This window comes from Bactrocera neohumeralis, chromosome 6, assembly GCF_024586455.1.
Source record: "Bactrocera neohumeralis isolate Rockhampton chromosome 6, APGP_CSIRO_Bneo_wtdbg2-racon-allhic-juicebox.fasta_v2, whole genome shotgun sequence".
NCBI classification, from domain to species: Eukaryota; Metazoa; Arthropoda; class Insecta; order Diptera; family Tephritidae; genus Bactrocera; species Bactrocera neohumeralis.
The window spans coordinates 71,267,085-71,289,307 of NC_065923.1; the positions used below are offsets into that span (position 1 = coordinate 71,267,085).

Consider the following 22,223-nt stretch of genomic DNA (forward strand, 5'->3'; position numbering starts at 1 on the left):
GCGACGGCGCAACGACAGCGGTGGGGAAGTTCGTCGTCTTCGTCGCGGCTTTGTCATGAACGCCGAGCGACATGAGGCGAGCGCCGAGCGCCGAGCATCGTGGAGCGTGCGAGTGTGGCCAACAAAATATCGAACTCAAATTTTTAGTTAGAAATTTTCTACGTTGGCGAGAAGTCGTGAGTAACAAAATTAGTGAAAGCAGTAGCAGAAGCAGCAAAAGCAGAGTTTTTTGACTGGCTGACTGCTCTGTGAGATTTTTCATCCATTTTAGTGCCCACTCTGAGAACAAAAATAAATTCAGAAGATTCTTTCATAGATTTTGTAAAGCGGGAAACTTTAAAAACAGAGATATAATCCGCAAGTGTTTTCCTCTTTTTTTTTTGTTTGGTGCTATTATTTACCAAGTGAGTGTATTAAAATGTGATGAAAAATTGGGGAAAAATGGAATATGTGCTTCTAAAATTTAGAAAGATTGTTTTATAGCCTTTTCATAGAATTTAAAAACGCCAGCTAAAATAAAGTATTCCTACTTAAGCTAAGTTTTTGAAATGTTAAGAAAGGGGGCACAAAGTGGTGGTTTATTAATAATTAAACAAAAATTTCGCATTATTAGAGAAAAGTTGGAATTTCGTGTCGTGGCGGTAGTGCAAACTGTACAGCTTGTGGCTATGACCGTATGAGTATTCAGAAAAGTGATACAGAGAAAAATATTTGTTAACCGATGGTTTGTCAGTGTTGTTCGTGCGGTTACTGTGGCTGCCAAGTGTGAGTGCTTTTGGCTCCAAACCTCCCAAAGCTTTGCGTCAATAGCAAAGGAAAGGATATACGTACAAACTCACATACATACATACTATCTTCAGCAAAGGCGAAGCCTTGCTTCGAATTTAGACATTGATTTTACGATTATTTTTTATTAAAATATCTTTAAGAACGACGTTAATATTAATGATTTTGAGGATTTACAAAAAATTGATTTTCACACAAAATATCACTATCAGTCGTACCCATTTGGGAGCACACACATGCATACACACGCATTCACATAACAAGCTGAATCAACAATTTAGATGAGGGGAGCACAAGTTTAACATTTCGACTCTTGATTACGTTGGCAAACGTCGTGTATGTGTGTGTGTGTGTCGTGCAGCTCAGCGCGAATGTAATTTTTTTACGAGTCGGAGCGAATGAATTTAACCACACACGTTTGAAACGTTTGGTACGGTGGTGCTTCGCGTTGACGTGAGCATTGCGCAGTAGCAAAACATTCAGGGCAGCGACGACAGAGGGGAAGTCTGTCAGTAGATCGTTCGTCGTCTCGTAGTCACTGCTTAAACAAGTCTGTTTCTAAATAAGAGCGACAGGGAGGGTGTGAGAGAGTCGTTGGCAACGATTTCGCCGTCTACGTGTGTAATTCAAGTCCAAATTTCCCCTACCAACATGTCAATAGCGAGCGTGGCAGAGCGCATGAGAGCGAGTGAGACATGTGGATGTACAGCGCATTGCCGACGTTATTTGTATAAGGAGAAGCAAGTAGGGACGGCGGAGGTAAAATTAAGGCCTTTTGAAATTTCACTTGGTGCTTTCAGGTTTACGCCACACATACAACAACAACACAATGAGAAAAAATTAAAATAAATACATAACATAAGCTCTGCGGCAATAGAGAAAAAATGTTGGAAAATTTTATGCGGGTTAGTCAAATGTTAGGCGCAACCGTGAGGTTTCGGCCTATCATTAGTGGGGTATTGTTAGGTTTACTATATGGATAATTAGGGTAGCATTATGTAGTCCTATGCATAGTTTTCTTTAAAAAATATTTTAAGTTTTTATCATCGTTTATTTTTACTCTAATTACAGTTTAAGATTCATAACTACTTGGATTGCTGAATTTGTTGAGGACTAGTGTGCTACCAGTGGAGGTAGACTACGGAATAACATAATTTTTCTTACGTTTTATTTTTTTTTATTGACAAAGTGCCCGGCGACAACGACGTTTAACGCCGTTGTAACGTTGGCTCGATGATGGCATTGCCAATGAACTCACTTTACTCCCTTACGTGGGGCGACTATGGCTCGTCACTGGTGACGGCCATTCAACTTTTACGTTGTCACAACGACTTGGTGGACTGCACTTTAGCTGCTGGCGGGCGCAGTTTTCCAGCGCATAAAATCGTATTGTGTGCAGCGTCACCGTTTTTATTGGAGCTGTTAAAGGTAAGTTCTTTGTAAAAATATAACTTGTTAATCATACATTATGCAAAAGTATTTTATATATAAAATGCAGGAAATATATACACAGTTCAAAATAGTAAGAATGAGTACCTGAGTTTTTTTTTATTATTGCTAGCTAAAATTATCTTTCCTTTCCAAATTAAATGTTGCATAAGAAAAAAATTAATATTTATTATGTAAAAAAACAATTTAGTTTACACCTGTCGATCTATGTGGCCATTCGCGCAAGAACCCACGAACCAAATGAAAAAGTAAACAGAAAGAGCAATGAATTAACATCAGTTTGTTTGTAAACAGAGATAATTTTTCAAATGGGTTAATTCTAGGTGGATGTCTTTTAAATCTGACAATTGGCATACATTTTAGGCCTCAGTCTCAATATGATGCGTTCAAAGAATCTCTCTGTATGCTCAACTAAACTCACAAACTAAACTCATACATAAATAGTTGTGGTGCAGCACACTCACCCGCACCCATCACTTGCAATTTGCGCTCCGCTTTTCTACATGCTGCTAGATTTTGCCGCTCCAGAGACTTGCTGTCCATCAGGACCGGTGGCATGGCCTCTGCCCTTGCTTGTGCTAAGCCGGCAACAATGACTGCGCTTACATGGCAACGATGCTATATTGTATGAGCTTCAAAATCTAGTATGCATCTCAATGCTTTGAACATAGAGAAAAGTGAGGAGTGTATTTTACGGATTTTTGTTCTGCAGAGGAGTTTGCCAGTCCATGCCTTTCTTGAAGTGGTTATATATGTATGTATATCTCTATAGGTACAAAAGCAAGCAGGCAACATTTATAATTGTATGTAATAGCTTTTGAAGAGTGCGCGTGAGTTGTGTGCAGGCGGAAGAGGCAGGCAGTCTAGAGTGTCAAACAACGGCTACGGTGTTAGAGATGATGAGTAGCGGAGCACCACTTTAATTTTCTACCACGCAGATTTTTAGAGATTTCCTTTAAAGATTTCTATTAGTAATTGAGGCAAGTGAGGAAATATCTCCCTCTGAAAGTGTCGTATGCACTGTGTGTGACATGAATATTACACCATCAACGTTGCCTCTTGAACAAGTTCAACGAGATTCACATTTTATATTCTCGCTTGCAATTAATTTGATTGTCTCGAATTTCGTTTGGCAACGAACTCGGCTCAGAGCGGCACATAAACGAGCTATGCCGGCAACTATGAGACAAAATAAAATTAGCGGACACAATCCGCCCACACAGAACAGAATCAGAATGAGCAATAAAAATTTAATTATAAATTAGTAATAAATTTCACCAAAATAATTATGTATTATATACCCTGTCTGCATATGTATGTATATATTTTCAATTTCTAAATTTAAAAAAGTGTCTGTATACAATATATATTATAAGTATATACAAGTATCTCAACATTGTTTCATTTTGTGGTACGTTGCGGCCAAAGTCGTAAAAGTCACGCAATCGAAATGTTCACACACTGCTCATTCGCTACCTGTGTGTATATACATACATATGCAAGAATATCGAGTAGTTTTGCGAGTGAGTGAGAGCGGTGAGCGACCGCAATTTGCTAGCACTGAAATCTAAGCGTCAGAGTGAGAGCACAAAAGAGTGCATCACACACATACACAAGAGCACAAAACCTTCACATAAGTAGCTCTTGTATTTAGTAACTCTTGCGGAAGAGCGGTGTGCTGTCAGGGGTATGGTCCTCTACACTGCGCATGCTTCGTTTATTGTTCAGCTAATGTTTGCTTCGGCTTTATGTGCTGCGCCGCGTCATGTCATTGTGCTTCGTTGCGCTCGGGTGACTCGTTAAATTTCCATTGCAAAAACATTTAGGTATCGGGTGATTTTTTTGAGGTTAGGATTTTCATGCATTAGTATTTGACAGATCACGTGGGATTTCAGACATGGTGTCAAAGAGAAAGATGCTCAGTATGCTTTGACATTTCATCATGAATAGACTTACTAACGAGCAACGCTTGCAAATCATTGAATTTTATTACCAAAATCAGTGTTCGGTTCGAAATGTGTTTCGCGCTTTACGTCCGATTTATGGTCTACATAATCGACCAAGTGAGCAAACAATTAATGCGATTGTGACCAAGTTTCGCACTCAGTTTACTTTATTGGACATTAAACCAACCACACGAATGCGTACAGTGCGTACAGAAGAGAATATTGCGTCTTTTTCTGAGAGTGTGGCTGAAGACCGTGAAATGTCGATTCGTCGCCGTTCGCAGCAATTGGGTTTGTGTTATTCGACCACATGGAAGATTTTACGCAAAGATCTTGGTGTAAAACCGTATAAAATACAGCTCGTGCAAGAACTGAAGCCGAACGATCTGCCACAACGTCGAATTTTCAGTGAATGGGCCCTAGAAAAGTTGGCAGAAAATCCGCTTTTTTATCGACAAATTTTGTTCAGCGGTGAGGCTCATTTCTGGTTGAATGGCTACGTAGATAAGCAAAATTGCCGCATTTGGGGTGAAGAGCAACCAGAAGCCGTTCAAGAACTGCCCATGCATCCCGAAAAATGCACTGTTTGGTGTGGTTTGTACGCTGGTGGAATCATTGGACCGTATTTTTTCAAAGATGCTGTTGGACGCAACGTTACGGTGAATGGCGATCGCTATCGTTCGATGCTAACAAACTTTTTGTTGCCAAAAATGGAAGAACTGAACTTGGTTGACATGTGGTTTCAACAAGATGGCGCTACATGCCACACAGCTCGCGATTCTATGGCCATTTTGAGGGAAAACTTCGGAGAACAATTCATCTCAAGAAATGGACCCGTAAGTTGGCCACCAAGATCATGCGATTTAACGCCTTTAGACTATTTTTTGTGGGGCTACGTCAAGTCTAAAGTCTACAGAAATAAGCCAGCAACTATTCCAGCTTTGGAAGACAACATTTCCGAAGAAATTCGGGCTATTCCGGCCGAAATGCTCGAAAAAGTTGCCCAAAATTGGACTTTCCGAATGGACCACCTAAGACGCAGCCGCGGTCAACATTTAAATGAAATTATCTTCAAAAAGTAAATGTCATGAACCAATCTAACGTTTCAAATAAAGAACCGATGAGATTTTGCAAATTTTATGCGTTTTTTTTTTAAAAAAAGTTATCAAGCTCTTAAAAAATCACCCGATATATTGGATATTGCATGGTCCAAATGCTTATATTTGTGTTGATTTCCCCCTCTAATGTATCTCCTCATGTCTACTTGCTTGGCAAGACACGAAAGCAGATATTTAGATACATACATATAGGCAACTCTTTGTATAAATTTGTAGGAATATCTCGCGTTGAGCGGCATTTCCACTTCAAAATCATTTTACAATATTTGCGCTTGTTTTTTTTTTTTCTTTTTTCTCTTTTTGTTAATCCATTAATATACATACATACATACATGTAGTCTACCCATATTGTTCTACTTTCTGTAGCTAAAAATGCCCAAAGTCAATGAAATAATGCATTACTAAAAACTATCGATAATCTTTTTAATTTTACAAATTTCTTATTAGGCTTGTTTAAAAAAGCTTTACAAAGCTAAAAACTGTTGGATCGGATTGTTGAACTCAAGTTTTTTTTGTTTTTCTTATTTTTTTGTGAATTATTTGTGTTTTTCTGATATTTTTGACGACTTAGTTAAAATCTCTTTACAACTAACGGTACATTACCATAAAGTATTCAAAGAATCCGTTCCCACGACAGGTTGAATTTACGTAACTGGAACGGACACGGATTTTTATCGGGTCAAGGACTGTCAAATTGGCAGTATCTTGACGCTATGACAACAACAACAACATACTCAAAGAATGTTAGTCAAATTTTTTACGAATAAATAGTCAAAAAATACGGCAATGGCAGCAATTATTCGAACTTGTATTTATCGAAATGTAAAAAACACAGTTCATTCGTTAGATAATAGTTTTTCCCAGATAACACTGAGCGAGAGGGTTTTTAGAAATTCCAATTCATTATTTTTTGGACACTTTGAAAACAATGCTTTTCTTTGTTTGAAAATAACTCTCCAGCGTTACCTCGGTGCAATACTTCAAAGTTTTGATGGGCTTTGAAAAATCGAAAAAAAATTTAAATTATCCCGCCTTAAACTCCAAGTGGCAAGCCCATAGCCATAAATAAATATTAAAAATCAATCAGCTGTTTCTGTTCAAAAATATAAAAACACTGCTCTACAAATAGTATTTACATACAACTTTCATACTTTTAAAAACACGAGCAACCACTTCAACAGTTTTGAAGAATATGCAACCATTTCCAACTCTCACTTAGATTTATTCTCCGTTATTGCCACTTTGCAGTAGAGCATAAAAAATCAAAAGAGTTCTGAGACAGACAGGTATAAAATATAGAGACCGGCAATGTCACTTGTCGAAACCAAACGTTCAATAACAACTCACTTTGTTATCGGATAAAACAAGTGATTTCCTGCGTGCAGACACTTCGTAGCGCTCTGCCACTTTAGTTAATTTTTACTCACTGTATTGCGCTGAGTATTAAAATATGCTCCAATTGACAATAAAGCTGTTGTAGGGTGAGCGTTAAACAGCATCAAAAAAATTATGTATGTGTGCATCTCTAAATACTACGAGTACCACCTCCGTATGAGGCTTGCAACCCTCAACACAAAAGTCCTCCCATTCTAAGTGCGCTCTGAGAATAAACAGAAAAAAATATGCTGTTAGTAGTGATATGAGCAGTGAAAACAATGCGCTCTACTTTCTCCACGCGTCGCATGGTTATATTTATTATCAGGTCAGGTCTATATACTGATAAAATATTGACCAAACAACTCAAACTATATTCGCAATTGAATTGTGAGTTTTAAAATAGAGCGCGCTCATTCGCTCAGAGATTGGCGGCAGAGCTGAAGATTCTGTATTTGGTTAAATAGCTAAATATCATTACTTTGGTAACCCAAAATTGCTGGTATAAACAACGTCAAGCTGAGAGAAATTTGTCAATTCCATACATACATACGTATATAGTGGGGCCAAAGTGTATTGAAAGAAAGGTGAGCAAATGTAAACAAACTTTTGGTTAGACTGATCGATTTAGATACGTAGGTGCCAGTTGCGTGTTGTTTAAAAAAGTCTCTGCATGTTTATTTTACGCTATGTGGCTTATAAAAATCAAATAAACATAGATAACTTCGATTTTTAATTTTAAATTAATGAATTCATGTACTACTCTGAGCAAAAAATAGTAAGACTGTTCATAATTATAAAATTCCTTATTTACTCTTCAAAATCTATGACGTCCCGCTCAAAGTAATCTCACTTGTTCCTAAAAAACTTGTGTCAAGGTTTTTTCTAATCCTCGAAAAAGTTCAAAAAAAGTAAATTTCCGGAATGGCCTTCAATGCGGGGAGCGATTATAGTTTAATATCTTCAATTGACTCAAAAAAGTCTTGCTATTCTTTACCCGCAATATAAAATCCAGCTTATGATTAATTTTTTACATTTGCATTTTATACTACACTTTTTTCTTACAAAACAAAAAAAAAAAACTACATAAACACTCTCCAACTTCAACAAACTTTCCAAACTAACAATTTCAATAGCCGCTTTTTGTGCGGCAGATGAGAAAGTAGCCATGGGCATGGCGCACAAATTTACAATAAAAGTCGACTAACAGTTTGCGGAGCAAAGTCGTTGATTTCACCGGATTTTCAACAACATTGCACTGAGCAACGCGTTCGCTTATTCGATGAATTTCTCCCTAAAATGACTTTACGCTCTGCGTTCCATAGAAGAAATTTTAACGTTTTTGTTGAGCAATTCATGATGACAGTTACTGTGGCCGCACTTGTGAGTGTGCCCGAGTAGAGCAGGAGCTGCGAAATAGCAGCAGGCAAGCATTCTTCTTGAAGCGCCGGTGAGCAGGCATAATGCTGACATCTAAAAAGATACTTTTGAGTAAATAAAGATTAAATGGAAAAGTCTTTGACGACCGCCAGCGGGTCCGCAAAACGAGTTTTGTATGGTGTACACATGTGTGCGCATTTGTTAGCGCGTGAAAGAGCATAAAGAGCGTGAGAAAAATGAGGGAGCGCGGGCGGTGTGTGGATATGAGACATTGCAGCACGGTGAGCTAAAATAGACAAGCCACAGATGAGACGCAGTGTCGGTCATTTAGCCAACTTCCCAGGCAATTTCTCTGTTTACGTTTTTATGTAAATCAACTCAGCTGTGCCGCCAACAAACACACCTTCACTTCATAACCTCCTTTTATCAACACTTTGAAATGCTATTTTATTTTTCTTCTCTCTTTTTGTTTTTTTTTTGTTTGTTTTAGAATACGCCATGCAAGCATCCGGTAGTGATGTTGGCCGGCGTCAATGCCAACGACCTGGAAGCGTTGTTGGAGTTTGTTTATCGCGGCGAAGTTAGCGTCGATCACGCACAATTGCCGTCGCTATTGCAGGCCGCACAATGCCTGAATATACAGGGCCTGGCACCGCAAACCGTTACGAAAGATGACTACACCACGCATTCAATACAACTACAGCATATGATACCACAACAACACCATGTAAGTGGTTAACGATTTTGTGGAAACTTTCTTTGTTAATTATGTATGTGCACTGATGTCGTTTTTTTTTGCTTTTTTTTAGGACCAAGACCCACTGATTGCCACCATTGCTACCGCACCACAACAAACCGTACATGCACATGTCGTCGACGATATACACCAAGCTGGCCAGATCTTGCAAACGACTACACACACTAACGCCGCCGGACAACAACAGACCATTGTGACCGCTGAATCGCCCAAGGATGTTATTCAACAATTCTTGCCCGCACGCAAGCGCAAGCCGCGTGTTAAGAAGATGTCACGTAAGCCGCTTTTTTGTTTTACTAAACAAATTAAGTTAGTTTAGGTTAATCTGTTAGGCTTCTGAGCCACGTTTAGACTAGTTTTGGTCCTTAGCATTAATATACGTATTGCAAATGTAAAGGATTGGTTTCACCTTAGGCTTTATTTCCAAAATTTCTATTTATTTCTACAGCGTCCGCTCCAAAAGTTGCTAAAGTTGAGGGTATGGAAACGATCATTACTGCACCGACCACTACTACTGTCGTACATCAAGCTACACAACAGCAACAACAACAGCAGCAGCAACAACAGCAACAAATACAGGTACAACAACAAAGCATTGAAAATGGCAACGAGACACAGATAATAACCTCGACACCGCATATCAAGAGTGAAGTGGGCAAGGTAGAGACAATTGTGACCATGGACCCGAATGTAACGCCGATATCAACAGTTAATACTAGCGATGTTAGCACCGGCGGCACAACCCCAGCAAGCAGCACGAAAACAGTTAAACGCACCAAGAGTGGTGAGTAAAAGCAATTTCACCATGAATGTTTAGAGTCTGAACATGGTGTTTAGAGTCTGAACAGGGCATATTAAGTTTGCAACGACGTCTGTAGCATCCAGAAGTAAACGTCGGGGACCCAATAAAACTTAAGTAAATAGTCAGTGCGATGAGTTGCATTGATTTAACTATTCCCATCTGTCTGTGGGTATATATGTACATGAACTAGAACCTCAGTTTTATAAGATATTTATACGAAATTTGGCACACGTCCTTTTTTCCCAAAAGCCCTGCTCATTTGTCGGTACTGCTGATATCGGAACACTATAGCTGATAGCTGTCATACAAATTGACCGATCGGAATCAAGTCTTATTATGGAAAACTTTTTTATTTGACAAGATATCTTCACGAAATTTGACATGTGTTGTTATCTAAGGCAATAGCGTAATCTCCGAAGAAATTGTGCAGATCGGACCACTATAGCATATGGCTACTATATGAACTGAGCAATCAGAATCAAGTGCCTGTGGGAACTCTTTTTTATTTGACGAGATATCTTCACGAAATTCGGCATATATTGTTATCTAAGCCAACAATGCAATCTCGGAAAAATTGTTCAGATAGGTTGACTAGCTATATGCCCTACAAACTGACCGATTAAAATCAACTTCTCGTACAGTTTTTTTTTATTCCAGTGGGCTATTATAGCTTCGGCATAACGAAATTAATGTTTTTCCTTTTTTACCGTTATCTTTACATTTAAATTCATTTTAAATATTTATTGTTATTAATATTGCTAGCATTATATATTTTTCAATCAAAACAAAGCTTTATGCTAATTTTTCGTTACTTCCTTTACAGAATCCCGTTCACGCTCACAATCGGAACAACCGGCCACTTGTCCCATATGTTATGCAGTTATCCGACAGTCACGTAACTTGCGACGCCATTTGGAATTACGGCATTTCGCCAAACCCGGCGTAAAGAAGGAAAAGAAAAGTAAGTCTGGTGGTAATGACACGGAATTAAACACGACGGCAGAGACAGACAGCGTTATAGCGTCAAATGTGAGTGAGATAACAGCGACGGCGGGCGATAGTTATCAAACCGTTGCTGGCAATGTCACCACAGTTGCTGCAACATCCTCGAATGCGCCCATAATTGTAACGCATGGCAATAGTGCGGGCGGTGCGACCGTTACGCACATGACCACGCTAAAGCAGGAACAAGCGAATACCGCTACGAGCAGCAGCGGCACGTCCTTACAAAATGTCATACATTTTGTTAGCGAAGAGGTGTTCGGCTCGTAAAACACACAAAAATTGATAATTATTTAGCAGTAAAAATAGGCATTAAGCTGTTTAAATTTGATTTGAAAATAATTTAGGTCGTTTCGCGTACATAAGTAAGATTTGTAAAGAAAATATTAATAATAGTGTTGATTTTATTATGCATTCCCCACGCTTCTCAAGGCTTTCTCAACAAGTTAACAAATGACATTGTACAGCTGTATGCTCATATCATTGTTATGTACAACACAACAATAACGGTTACTCAGCAAAATATCGAATGGTTAGTCATAAAGCGACAGAATCATTAAGCATAAACGCTTTGCGCAAATTTACTTTGTTTCAAATAAAAAAAAATATACATACTCTACGTTAATATGCAGTATTTTCTAACATGAAACAAAAAAAATAGCAATAAAAAGTTCAATCTAACGCTCTGTTTCCTTAACATTTTTTTTTGTATAAACACAAACTAGAATTTATTTAAACGACAATATATTATTTGATGTTAATTTTTAATGTATATCTAAGGATTTGCTTTTTATTTTTTTAAATTTATTAAAAAAGGCGATTTTTCCAAAATATATGTATGTACATACATAAAGTTATGCGCTAAATAAAGTGGAAATAATTGTTAACAAAAAACATAACACACGCCTTGAGTTTATTTTCTATTATTAATTGAATTTTAATTTAATTCTGTAGTTAGACTTTTTCAGTTGTACACAACGTTGCTCTCGAGGAAATGTGCGTTATGGACTTTTTATTGTTGACACAGAGAAAATACTTGTATTTGCATAGTTTGAGCACAGTTTAAAGAAATATTGTAACTTATAGATTAATGAAATTTGTAAAGCTCTTTGCTCAAAGCATGAAAGAATTTTTTATATCCTGAACAGGAAATATTAAGTTTGCCACGAAGTTCGCAACACCCAGAAGACATTCCTGTTAAACTGCAGCATTTATTGTAAACTGGATTTTATAGCTGGACCGGTTTTTAGCTAAAAATTGTTAATATTAATGACCAAAAAGAAACAAAAAACAGTTCAACAAACCGCTGTTAGTTCAAATTGCAACAAAAGCGCAAGATACCCTTAAATTTTGGATAATAGAAATGCCAACAAATCTCAATAGAATCCGTAAAATGTAAAATTTGTAAATGCAAATTTCAAGAGCAGCTGGAAAATTATGCCAGACTAGTTTTTTTTTTGTTTTTTGCACCTGAAAATCTATGTCAGCCTATTTTTTTTGTTTTTATATCCCACCTCGTTGTCTATCTCTGTCGCCCCGCGCCTAATAACGCCGCATTTAATTGCGCCCACCTTCTATATTTCCTTGAGAGCAACTAATTCATAAAAATTATTTCCCCTCCATAACCAGCACCAACCGGCAAAAAAGTTATAACCACAAGCACCGGCGCTGGCACCAGCAATGCAGCTGGCACTTCAACGATCACGACAGCAGTTAGCACCATACCACAGGTGCAATCGGTACAATCGCTACACACATTACATACGGTACAGGTGAAAAAGGATCCGGATGCGCAGAATCAAGGACAGCAAACCATGACAGTGACCACTACGACCGGCGCTGGTGGTGGCCAGCAACAGCAGCAACAACAACAGCAGGTGCAACAAGTGCAGGTGCAACAGGCTACGACGCAGCAACAACAGCAAATACAACATCATCAAATCATCGATCAATCGGGTAATATAACAACGGCTACGACAACGGGTGGTGGACAGCAGCAGCAACAACAAACTGGCGGACAAATCGTAACACAAACCGAAAATACAGACGGCACAACATCGTTGTCCATTGCGCAGGTGCAAACGCTGCAAGGCCATCAAATACTGGGCAATATTAATCAGGTGAATATGAATGAATTTCAAACTCATTCACAGTTGTAAGATGCTTGGATGTTGATGATGATGTTGAAGATGAAGATGATGTTAAGCAGCAGAAGGATGCGCTGCTGCGAAAGTGTTATTTCTAGCGGGGCTTTTAGAAATAAAGTTTAGAAATAAAAGCAAAATATTTTATACACCAAACAATACCAAGCTATATGCAAACACAAAACCAGTGTCAAATAACTGCAACAAAAACAGTCTCTAGACCAGCTTACCTATTATACCGACGCTACAAAGTGACCGCAAGCATATGCATACGTACAAACACACACATACAAAATTTAACAGACCCACACAAAACAGTTTTTTATCTGGCCAAGGACTGTCCACTCGGCAACATTCCGCGAAATTACTTCAGGAATGTTTTCTGCCGCTAAAACAACAACAACACACACACAACTTAAACCAAACCACAACCCCACACAAAGCCAAAAACACATGAGTACATTATGTACATGAATATTAGCAAATTAACTATAAAACTTTAAATATTATAAACTAATACATTTATACAATAGCTGCAGTTATATAATTAGTGCGCGCGTGTGCTACCCCAAGCTGTTGCAACTTCCGCATATATACATATATATTTGTAAGAAAAAAGCAATTTTTGCGCTAAAAAAAATATTTAAAGTAGAAAAGGTGAAGAAAATCCAAAGTTATTGCACTCTACTAAATTTTGCTGCCTTATTTTCCTGTGCTACTATATTATTGCGTGCATTCATTAACTTTTTAAAGTAATTTTATGCTATATCGTCACTTAAATTGAAAACAACGTATCATTAAAAAAATCAAAATTGAATATATGTATCTTATTACATATGTGTAGCATCAAATGGCATCAGCTGCCGTTGTCAGATATAATCAATACATAACCAATAGGCAACCAATAGATAACCAAAACTCAAACTTTTTTCAACATGAGTGGTTTCGATTATATCGTTTTTCCTTCGCCTGCAGACTTATGAAAAGTGATGTTACGTTATTTTGCATTTTAGGTGACGATATACACTTATATATACATTTAGATAACTGTTATTATAATGGAACAACTTAGCTTTGACAAAATTCGTTTGCTTTAACATTTAAATTTAAACATATGTATAATACATAGTTGGTATTTGTAATATAGAAATCTTACAAAATGAAATGGTTGTAAGTAGCATTAAGTTGGTACTAGGTACACAAAACCTTCTACTTAGAGAAAAACTATTATTTTCAATTTAAAAAACTATTATTTTGAATTTAAACAATTATTATTTTAAATTAAAAAACAAAACTATTACTTTAAAAGCAAAAAACTATTACTTTAATTTTTTTATTTCCCAAAAATAGTCAGTAAATTGAAATAAAAAACTTTTATTTTCTTTAAATTTCCGCTTATTACCTACCACATATTTAAATTTAAAATTAATTTTAACTTTTATTTATTGCAACCATATAACGGTTGTTTACTTAAAAATTACTTATTATTATATTGATTATGGTTATGAACAATGGTTTAGTACACACAACACTGTTAGAATTTTTGAACAAAAAAAAAAAAAGAAACAAAAACAAAAAAAAAAGAAAATACATTTGTATATTATTTTTATTTTTATAAAATTTAGTGAATACAAACAAATTATGAAAATATGATATAGAAATTTACAATTTACGTTCATAGCTGTGCAAGGTTTATGCTTTCAAGGGTTAGTTTCCAAAAGCGGTTGATCAATTGGGTTAATATTATTTATACAAAATTAAATTGGTTAGTAATGCGTAAAATTAATTTTTCATTTAAAATTTTTATTAAAAAATAAAAAATATATACATATGTGACCTGGTCTACGAAAAGGGGGCTAACGTGCGAAAACTAGTTGTCTGGGAAAAGCTGTTAAAAATAATCGTCAGTTTCTCGTTATCTCATTAATTGTTCTCCTTTTTTTTACACCTAAGCCCCCTTTTCGTAGACCAGGTCAAAAATATATGTATGTACATACATACATATATATTAGTTTATAACTTTTGCCAAACAAAAAATTTTTTGATTAAAATTTTCTTTAAAAAAAAATTAGAAAAAAAATCCCTAAAAAATTCTTAAAAAAATACAAAAAAAAATTTATAAAAATTTTAATCAATATATTTTCTTATTAAAAATTTAAATTAATTTATGTTTTAACTTTTTCTCAGGAATTTTCTTTAAAAAAAATTGTGTTCATTTTAATTTTTGCAATACAATTGATTGCTGTAATTTGACTTACATATTTTATTAATTTAATTTTTTTGTTGTTTTGAATTTTTTACTAATTAATATTTCGTTTTATTTTATTAATTTAAAATGTTTAATAAAAAAATATTTTGATTAAAATATGTATTAAATTTTTTTTGTTTAAATTAAAAAAGATTTCTTAAAAAAATTTTTAATAAAAGTTTTTATCAATATATTTTCGTTTTAAACATTTTAAATTAATATATTTTTTAACTTTTTATCAGGAATTTTCTTTAAAGAAATTTTTTTAATTTTGATTTTTTGTAATAATTTGATTATTTTATTAATTTTTTTCTATTGATAACTTTTTTTAATCAAAAATTTATTTCAAAAGATTTTTTTGTAATAATTTGATTTATTTTATTAATTTTACTTTTTTGTTGATTTGAATTTTTTACTAATTTATTTTTTTTATTCAATCAACAAAAAACAGATAATCAAAAAATTAAAATTAATAAAAATTATTAAGAAAATTTTTAATAACAATAAAAATAAAATAAAAACTATTTAATAAAAGTTTTCTTAAAAAAATTATAATTATAAAATTTCAGTATACATTTTTTTAAAAGACAATTATTAATTAAAAATTTTCCATCTTAATTCCAAAAATCCATATTTATTTTAAAATTTTTCAATATTTACGCCTAAACAACTGAAATAACTCTATGCCTATCGAAAAGCATAAATTTTGCACAGCATTAAAAGAACGTACAGTTACTATCTACACCTATTTTTCTTACTTATTCTTATAATTTCATTTAGTCATTAGCTTGTAATTATTAATTTGATTTCTTTGTTTTGGTTAGCAAATTATGAATTAAAAATAATAAAAAAAACAATTTTTGAAAACCAACAAAAAATACTAATTTTTGAATTTAATTTTTTTTTCAATGAACCCTGCCAAATCCCACTTCGTTTAACTACATTGCTTCGTTTTTTGTACATTTGTGTTTAATTGTATGCTTTATTTTATATTTGTCTGTATGTATGTAATTTTGTGTTATGTGTATACCTTGCTTTTGTTACTTACATTTCCTTTTTTGTGTACAATATAATTTTTGGCGGCGTTGGTTTTCGTTAATATACTTCTTACTATAAGTATGCTAATATGTGTGTGTGTTTTTTGTAATAATTGTATGTGGCTTAACTGTCTGTAATTAACATTGCATGCCGTATTTTTATGTACTTGTATGAATGAAGTAATGGCTTGCAATAAGCGCATGCTTAACGGCAATACCTTTGTATGAGTTTTGGTGCTTTTTTAATACTTTTTAGTTTCCATATCTGTATGTGTATATGTATACGGTTGTGCAGTGCGTGGGGCTTGCACTAAACATCATGTGAATAAGCTCAAAACAAATATATTACGAAATACTTGAGGCCCTAGGGTCGCAGTGCAGTTATGTTCTACTACATATAGTGTACCGATTTCAAAAAACAAAAAAAAAGAATATTTTTCACATTGTTGCACATGTATTTTCTCGACTATTTTGTAATTTATCCTTAAAATCTTTGGAAAATTATGTTTTATTCAATAATTAATTTTTTTATTAATCTTATTTTATTTTTTTATTAATTTGAATAATTTGTTTTTTGTTAATTGAATATTTTTTTATTAATTTTATTTTCATTTGTTTATTAATTTACGCCTTTTAATTTAAATGTTTTTTTATGAATTGGTTTTTTTTCTTAATTTGATATTTTAGTTTTTTTTATATTTATTTTAATAACTTTAATTTTTTGTTTAATATTTTTTTATTAATTTTAAGTTTTTATTAATTTAAACATTTTTAAATTAATTCGATTTTTCATTAATTTTAATATTTAATTTATTTTATTATTATTTTTTGTATAAATTTACATTTTTGGTTTATTATTTTTTTTATTAATTTTATTTTTTTATTGATTTTAATTTTTTGTTCATTAAATTTTTTAACTATTTTTAGGTTTGTATTAGTTTCAATATTTCTTTATTTTTTTATTAATTTGCTATTTGATTAATTTTAATGTTTTGATTTCATTTTTTTATTAATTTAATTTTTTTTATATGAATTTGAGTTTTTTATTAGTTTTAATAATTGTTTTTGTTTTTAATTTTTTTATATTTCTTTTAAGTTTTTTTATTAGTTTTAATATATTTTATTAGAATTAGTTTTTTTAATTTTTTGATTAGTTTTTTTAATTTTTAATTTTTTCTTTAGTAAAATTTTTGTTATTAATATTATATTTTTGATTAATTATAATATTTTTTATTAATTTAAATTTTTTTTACTTTTAATGTTTTGTTTATTAACTTAAATCTTTGTATAAGTTTAATTTTTTCATTAATTTAATTTCCTTTTAAGTTTATACATATAATAATATGAATATTTAATTGGTTTTTTTTAATTTTTTCTTTAGTAAAATTTTTGTTATTAATATTATATTTTTGATTGATTTTGGAATTTTTTATTAATTTAAATTTGTTTTTTACTTTTAATGTTTTGTTTATTAACTTAAATTTTTGTATTATTTTAGTTTTTTCATTAATTTAATTTCTTTTTAATTTTTTTTTTATTAATATGAATATTTATTTGTCAAATTGGTTTTTTTAATTTTTTCTTAGTAAAATTTCTGTTATTAATATTATATTTTTGATTAATTTTAATATTTTTTATTAATTTTTTCATTAATTTAATTTATTTTTAATTTTTTTATTAATATTAATATTTATTTGTTCATTTGGTTTTTTTAATTAGTTATATTTTTTTTAATTAATTTTAATTTTTTTTTAATCAATTTAACTTTATTTTTTATTTTATAAATTTAATTTTTTTAATAATTTGAATTTTCTCTGATTAATTTGAATTGCTGGTATTAAAGTCGCGACAACTTCCGGTATAACTTTTTCCTTACATGACCTCAAAAATCCGTTGTTAATGTTCCAAATTTTGTAATCATAACCTTCAATATATTTTTGAGGTTATATTTAAATAATCTTTGCTTAAGTATTGTGTTGAGTTTAGTGAATTGATGCTCAGTACTATAAATTATAGTTTATTGGCCATACTTTCGAGAATTATTTGTTGTAAAATTTACTTTGCAGACTATATACAAATATCCGCTAGTAATATTATATAATATAGGTTATTTAGATAACCTCAAAAAGTACACTTTACTTAGTTTTATTTTCATTTAGGCATACTATAGGGCAATCATATGCACTCTCCATCGATCTTGTAACTAATCTACTGATAACTTATTGACCAGCATATACCAAAAGTTATTACTCGCGTCATTGGTGAAGCAGTTATATGCTGCAATATATTATTAAAAAGTCGTGACTAATTATTGCATATGTACTTCTCATCCGAATATAACATTAATCTCATTAACTTTGCATTTTATTCTTATCTTCTCTTTCTTTTTTACTGTGGCTGCCTCGTATCTCACCAAATTTAACAAAAAACAAAAAATCAATAAAACGAATAAATTACATGTTTGCATACAACCACATCTAACAATGAACTACCAAAAACAAAAAACATCAATTAATAATGAAAAAATAATATAACAAACTAGGGTAACAATAAGAACATTTTGGTAAAGAAAGTTTTCATTTTGAAAGGCGGTAATAATACGTAATGATGAGCCAACGATATGATCAGCGGTAGTGGAGGAGGCGGGATAGGCGTGATAGGCGGGAGCAGTGGTGGCGGCAGCAGCAACAGCAACGGTAACAACAGCAACACCATCAGCGGCAGTGTGGTGAGCACCACACGCCTCAGTCGTGCCCAGCAACAGCAGCAGCAGCACCATCAACAGCAGAGCAGCGGTTCTAGCGGCCTAGCCGCCATAGCCGCAGCTGCCACTGGCGCCCAACCGATCGCATCCGGCAGCGGCACACATCGTACGCGCATTTTGCGCGGCCATGCAGCACAAACAACCACCGGTGAACGTGTGCTGCTCATCAACTATGTGTCGCCCAGTGCATCGGCAGCCACATCGCCCAATACGCAAACGCAAGCGCACACGGTTAGCAGCGCCACAGCGAATAGCGGTGGTGTCGCGACCACAACCACCACGCGCAAAATCCTCCATGCCAGAGCGGCGGCAGCGACGCATGCGAATGTTAGCACCGCCACACCCGTGTCATTTGCCGGCCTCGGTTCTGAGGTGACGGTAACACTGACGCGCTCTGGTAAATCGACCGCCGGTCATATTGTACGAAATCATAGCATTGCCACAGAAACGGTAGAACATCAACAACAGCAGCAACAACATCATCATCATGTGAGCAGTAGTTCGCCGCCGCCGCTTGTCTTCACGACGACGGCGCACAGCGATTTGCATCATCATCAGCAACAGCAACACCAACAACATCAACAGCAGCAACACGAATTAATTGAACAGCAGCAAACACATCAACATCATCAGCTGCTAACGCATCGACAATTGCAACAACACCAGCAGCAACAACAGCAAAATACAACAACGGTGCTAGATCCCTTGGACTTGCAGGACCAAGATGAATATCAACAGCAACAACATCAGCAGATCGTCATAGAGCATCACAGCGGCAATGGCCAGTCACAGCAGACGCACGAAGAGGAGTTGCTCGAGTATGACGACGAAGAGGAAGTAGAGGAGCACCACTTGCAACAGCTGCAGGAGGTGCAGGATCAGCAGGAATGCGATGGCGAACAAGTCGAAGAAGTTTATCTCAACTGAAAGTGACGTCGTTGGCAATTGAGCGCATGCGCTGAAATGACAGATTGAAAAGAGCGCAGTTCCGTTTGCCAGCTGACTTAAAGATCATGCAAAATATGCATAAGGACAGCAGTACTTCAATAATTTCGTAATGACAGTGAGGTTTTGTAAATACTAAAAGAATGTCTGTTTCCAAGTTGATATACTTTTCAATCTTTAGTATAAAAAAAATCACATACTTGCATACATATGTAAATACAAGCATAAATGGTGGTGGCTCACCGTCTTTGTACAAAAATATTTCACATACATTTTTTAATTGTAATAAAATATTCAATTTAATTTTTTTTTCAAATTGTTGTTGAGACTTCGAACTTTTATAATATAAAGACGTTAACAAAAATATTTATTACATGCAAAATGCAGTTTCAGACATTTATTATTATATTGTAAATATTATGGTGTAACAAAAATACAAGTATATATAGTACCAATTTTACGCACTAAAATAAGTAACGTAGTGCTAAGTTACTGTAGAAAATTGTCATACTTTCGAAATATAAATAAATAGTAATAAAGGCAAACAATTTAAAATAAAGTGTGTAGCACATTATTAACTCATTGCGTTCTTCGCAAAAAGTTTTAAAGTTATAAGCTACAACTTTTTCAAAGCAAAATTTAATTTTTTAAATATTTATAATAATTAATTCAACGGTCTGTAGCGTATTTAAGAAATAGTTATAAACATATTACGCATACTTCTATATAAGCTCCTTTAATTGCCAGTGAGTTGTGCGATTTTTAATCCCAAATAGTGCGTACTTAGAAATATAAATATGAGCGAAATTAAAAAAGTTAAAAAATCAAACATTTAAATAAATTATATTAAGTGCAAATAAACATAAAAAGAATTTATTTACACATTTTTAATAGTGTAAGTAAAAGTTAATGTAGGTATATTTAAAAAATAAAACAAAATAAAATAAGTATAATTAATGAAACATAATTTTAATTTAAGAAAAATTTTATATTAAAATTATATCAAGCAAAATTTTCTAAAATTAAGAGAGAAGCCAAAAGAGTTAAGCAAACAAGCTAAAAATGCTTTGTATATATAAAATATATATAAAAATACATACTACATATGTATAATAAAAAAGATTTATTGAAAAATTAATAAAATATAATATTATCATAAAATAAAAATATGAAACAAAAATTATTTAATAACTTAACCGGCCTACTCTGGCAGTCGTGTGAAACGTTTTTCAAAGTTCAATTTTATTTTTCAAATGTAAAAAACAGTTATTTTTGTTATTCTATTCATAATAAATTTTGAAGTCATCGTAAAAAGAATTATCATTAAAGATTCACTTAAAGTATCTACCAATTGTTTTTTAAATTGAAGTTTTTAATGTTTTTGTTTTATTTTTTTTTTAATTTCTGTTTTTTTGTTTGCTTTTAGTTTTAATTTTTTGTTCTCCTTTTTAAGTAAAAAAAAATATTAAAGACATTAAAAGTAGAAAAGATTGAATAAGAAATTCAATTAAAAAATGTGATTATTTTGTTTCTCATTTAAAATTTTTTTTATATTTTTTTTGATATCTTTTATTTTTTTAATGTTTTTTATATTTTTTTTTTACTTAAAAAAACAATAAAAAATTAAAACTAAATTCAAACAAGAATCGAAAAAAATTAAAACAAAAATGTTAAAAGCGAAATACTTCAAAAAAATAAATAAAATTAAAAAAAATGTGATTATTTTGTTAAATATTAAAAAAAATGTTTTGTTTCACATTTTTTTTTTTTATTTTTTGTTTTCTTTAATTTTTTTAATGCTTTTAACGTTTTTGTAATGATTTTAAATTATTTTATTTTTATTTATACGTATTAATTTAATGTTTTGTTTCCATTTTTTTTAAGTTTTTATTTTTATTTACATAATTTTATTTTCACATGTTGCCAGAGCATACATATTTTATAATTTTTGCCAGAGTAATTTTTTTGGTACAGTTGTTTGTTGTTTTTTTTTATTATATTATTCTTTGTAAATTTTTTTTATTAATTTTCTCATTTTTTTAATTTTTACGTTTATTTTTTTTTTTGTAATTTTATAATATTTTTTTAGTGTTTTCAATGTTTTTTTATTTTTATTTTTTTTTTCGGTTAGAACTTAAATAATCTTTATTGATTTTAATCGTTTGATCTTATAAATCAAACAAACATGTTTTCTGTTTTTATTTTTTTGTAATGATTTTTATTTATTTTTATTTATTAGTTTTATTTTTTATTATTTTTTTTTATTTCCTAATTTATACTGTATACTAATATTAAGTTATTTTTTCACATGTTGCCAGAGTAAATTTGATAATTTTAATTTAAACTAATAATAATATTAACTGAATAAAAACATATGTATAAACAAAAAATGGAATACTTTTGCAATATATACTCTTATAGACTCTATATGTTTTGAGAACAACTTATCGTGAGTTATTTTCGTGCAATTA

The 22,223-nt window shown here is 32.5% G+C and overlaps 2 protein-coding genes across 3 annotated transcripts; both read left to right on the forward strand.

The window, feature by feature from the left end:
• The first annotated feature begins 95 nt into the window (after positions 1–95).
• Positions 96–18,735, forward strand: LOC126761838 (transcription factor GAGA). 2 transcript variants are annotated; one of them, XM_050478254.1, is made up of 8 exons: positions 96–176; positions 1,858–2,214; positions 8,544–8,780; positions 8,863–9,085; positions 9,259–9,594; positions 10,436–10,573; positions 12,244–12,734; positions 18,586–18,735. In XM_050478254.1, exons 2-8 carry the CDS (start codon positions 2,020–2,022, stop codon positions 18,646–18,648), a joined length of 1,683 nt encoding a protein of 560 aa, XP_050334211.1. In that variant the 5' UTR covers positions 96–176; positions 1,858–2,019; the 3' UTR covers positions 18,649–18,735. The 2 variants fall into 2 exon arrangements, with proteins under 2 accessions (XP_050334211.1, XP_050334210.1); XM_050478253.1 differs by having other exon boundaries at positions 142–404.
• On the forward strand, positions 18,664–19,734 carry LOC126762835 (box A-binding factor). Its single transcript, XM_050479877.1, has one exon. It carries the CDS (start codon positions 18,664–18,666, stop codon positions 19,732–19,734), a length of 1,071 nt encoding a protein of 356 aa, XP_050335834.1.
• Positions 19,735–22,223: the final 2,489 nt, after the last annotated feature.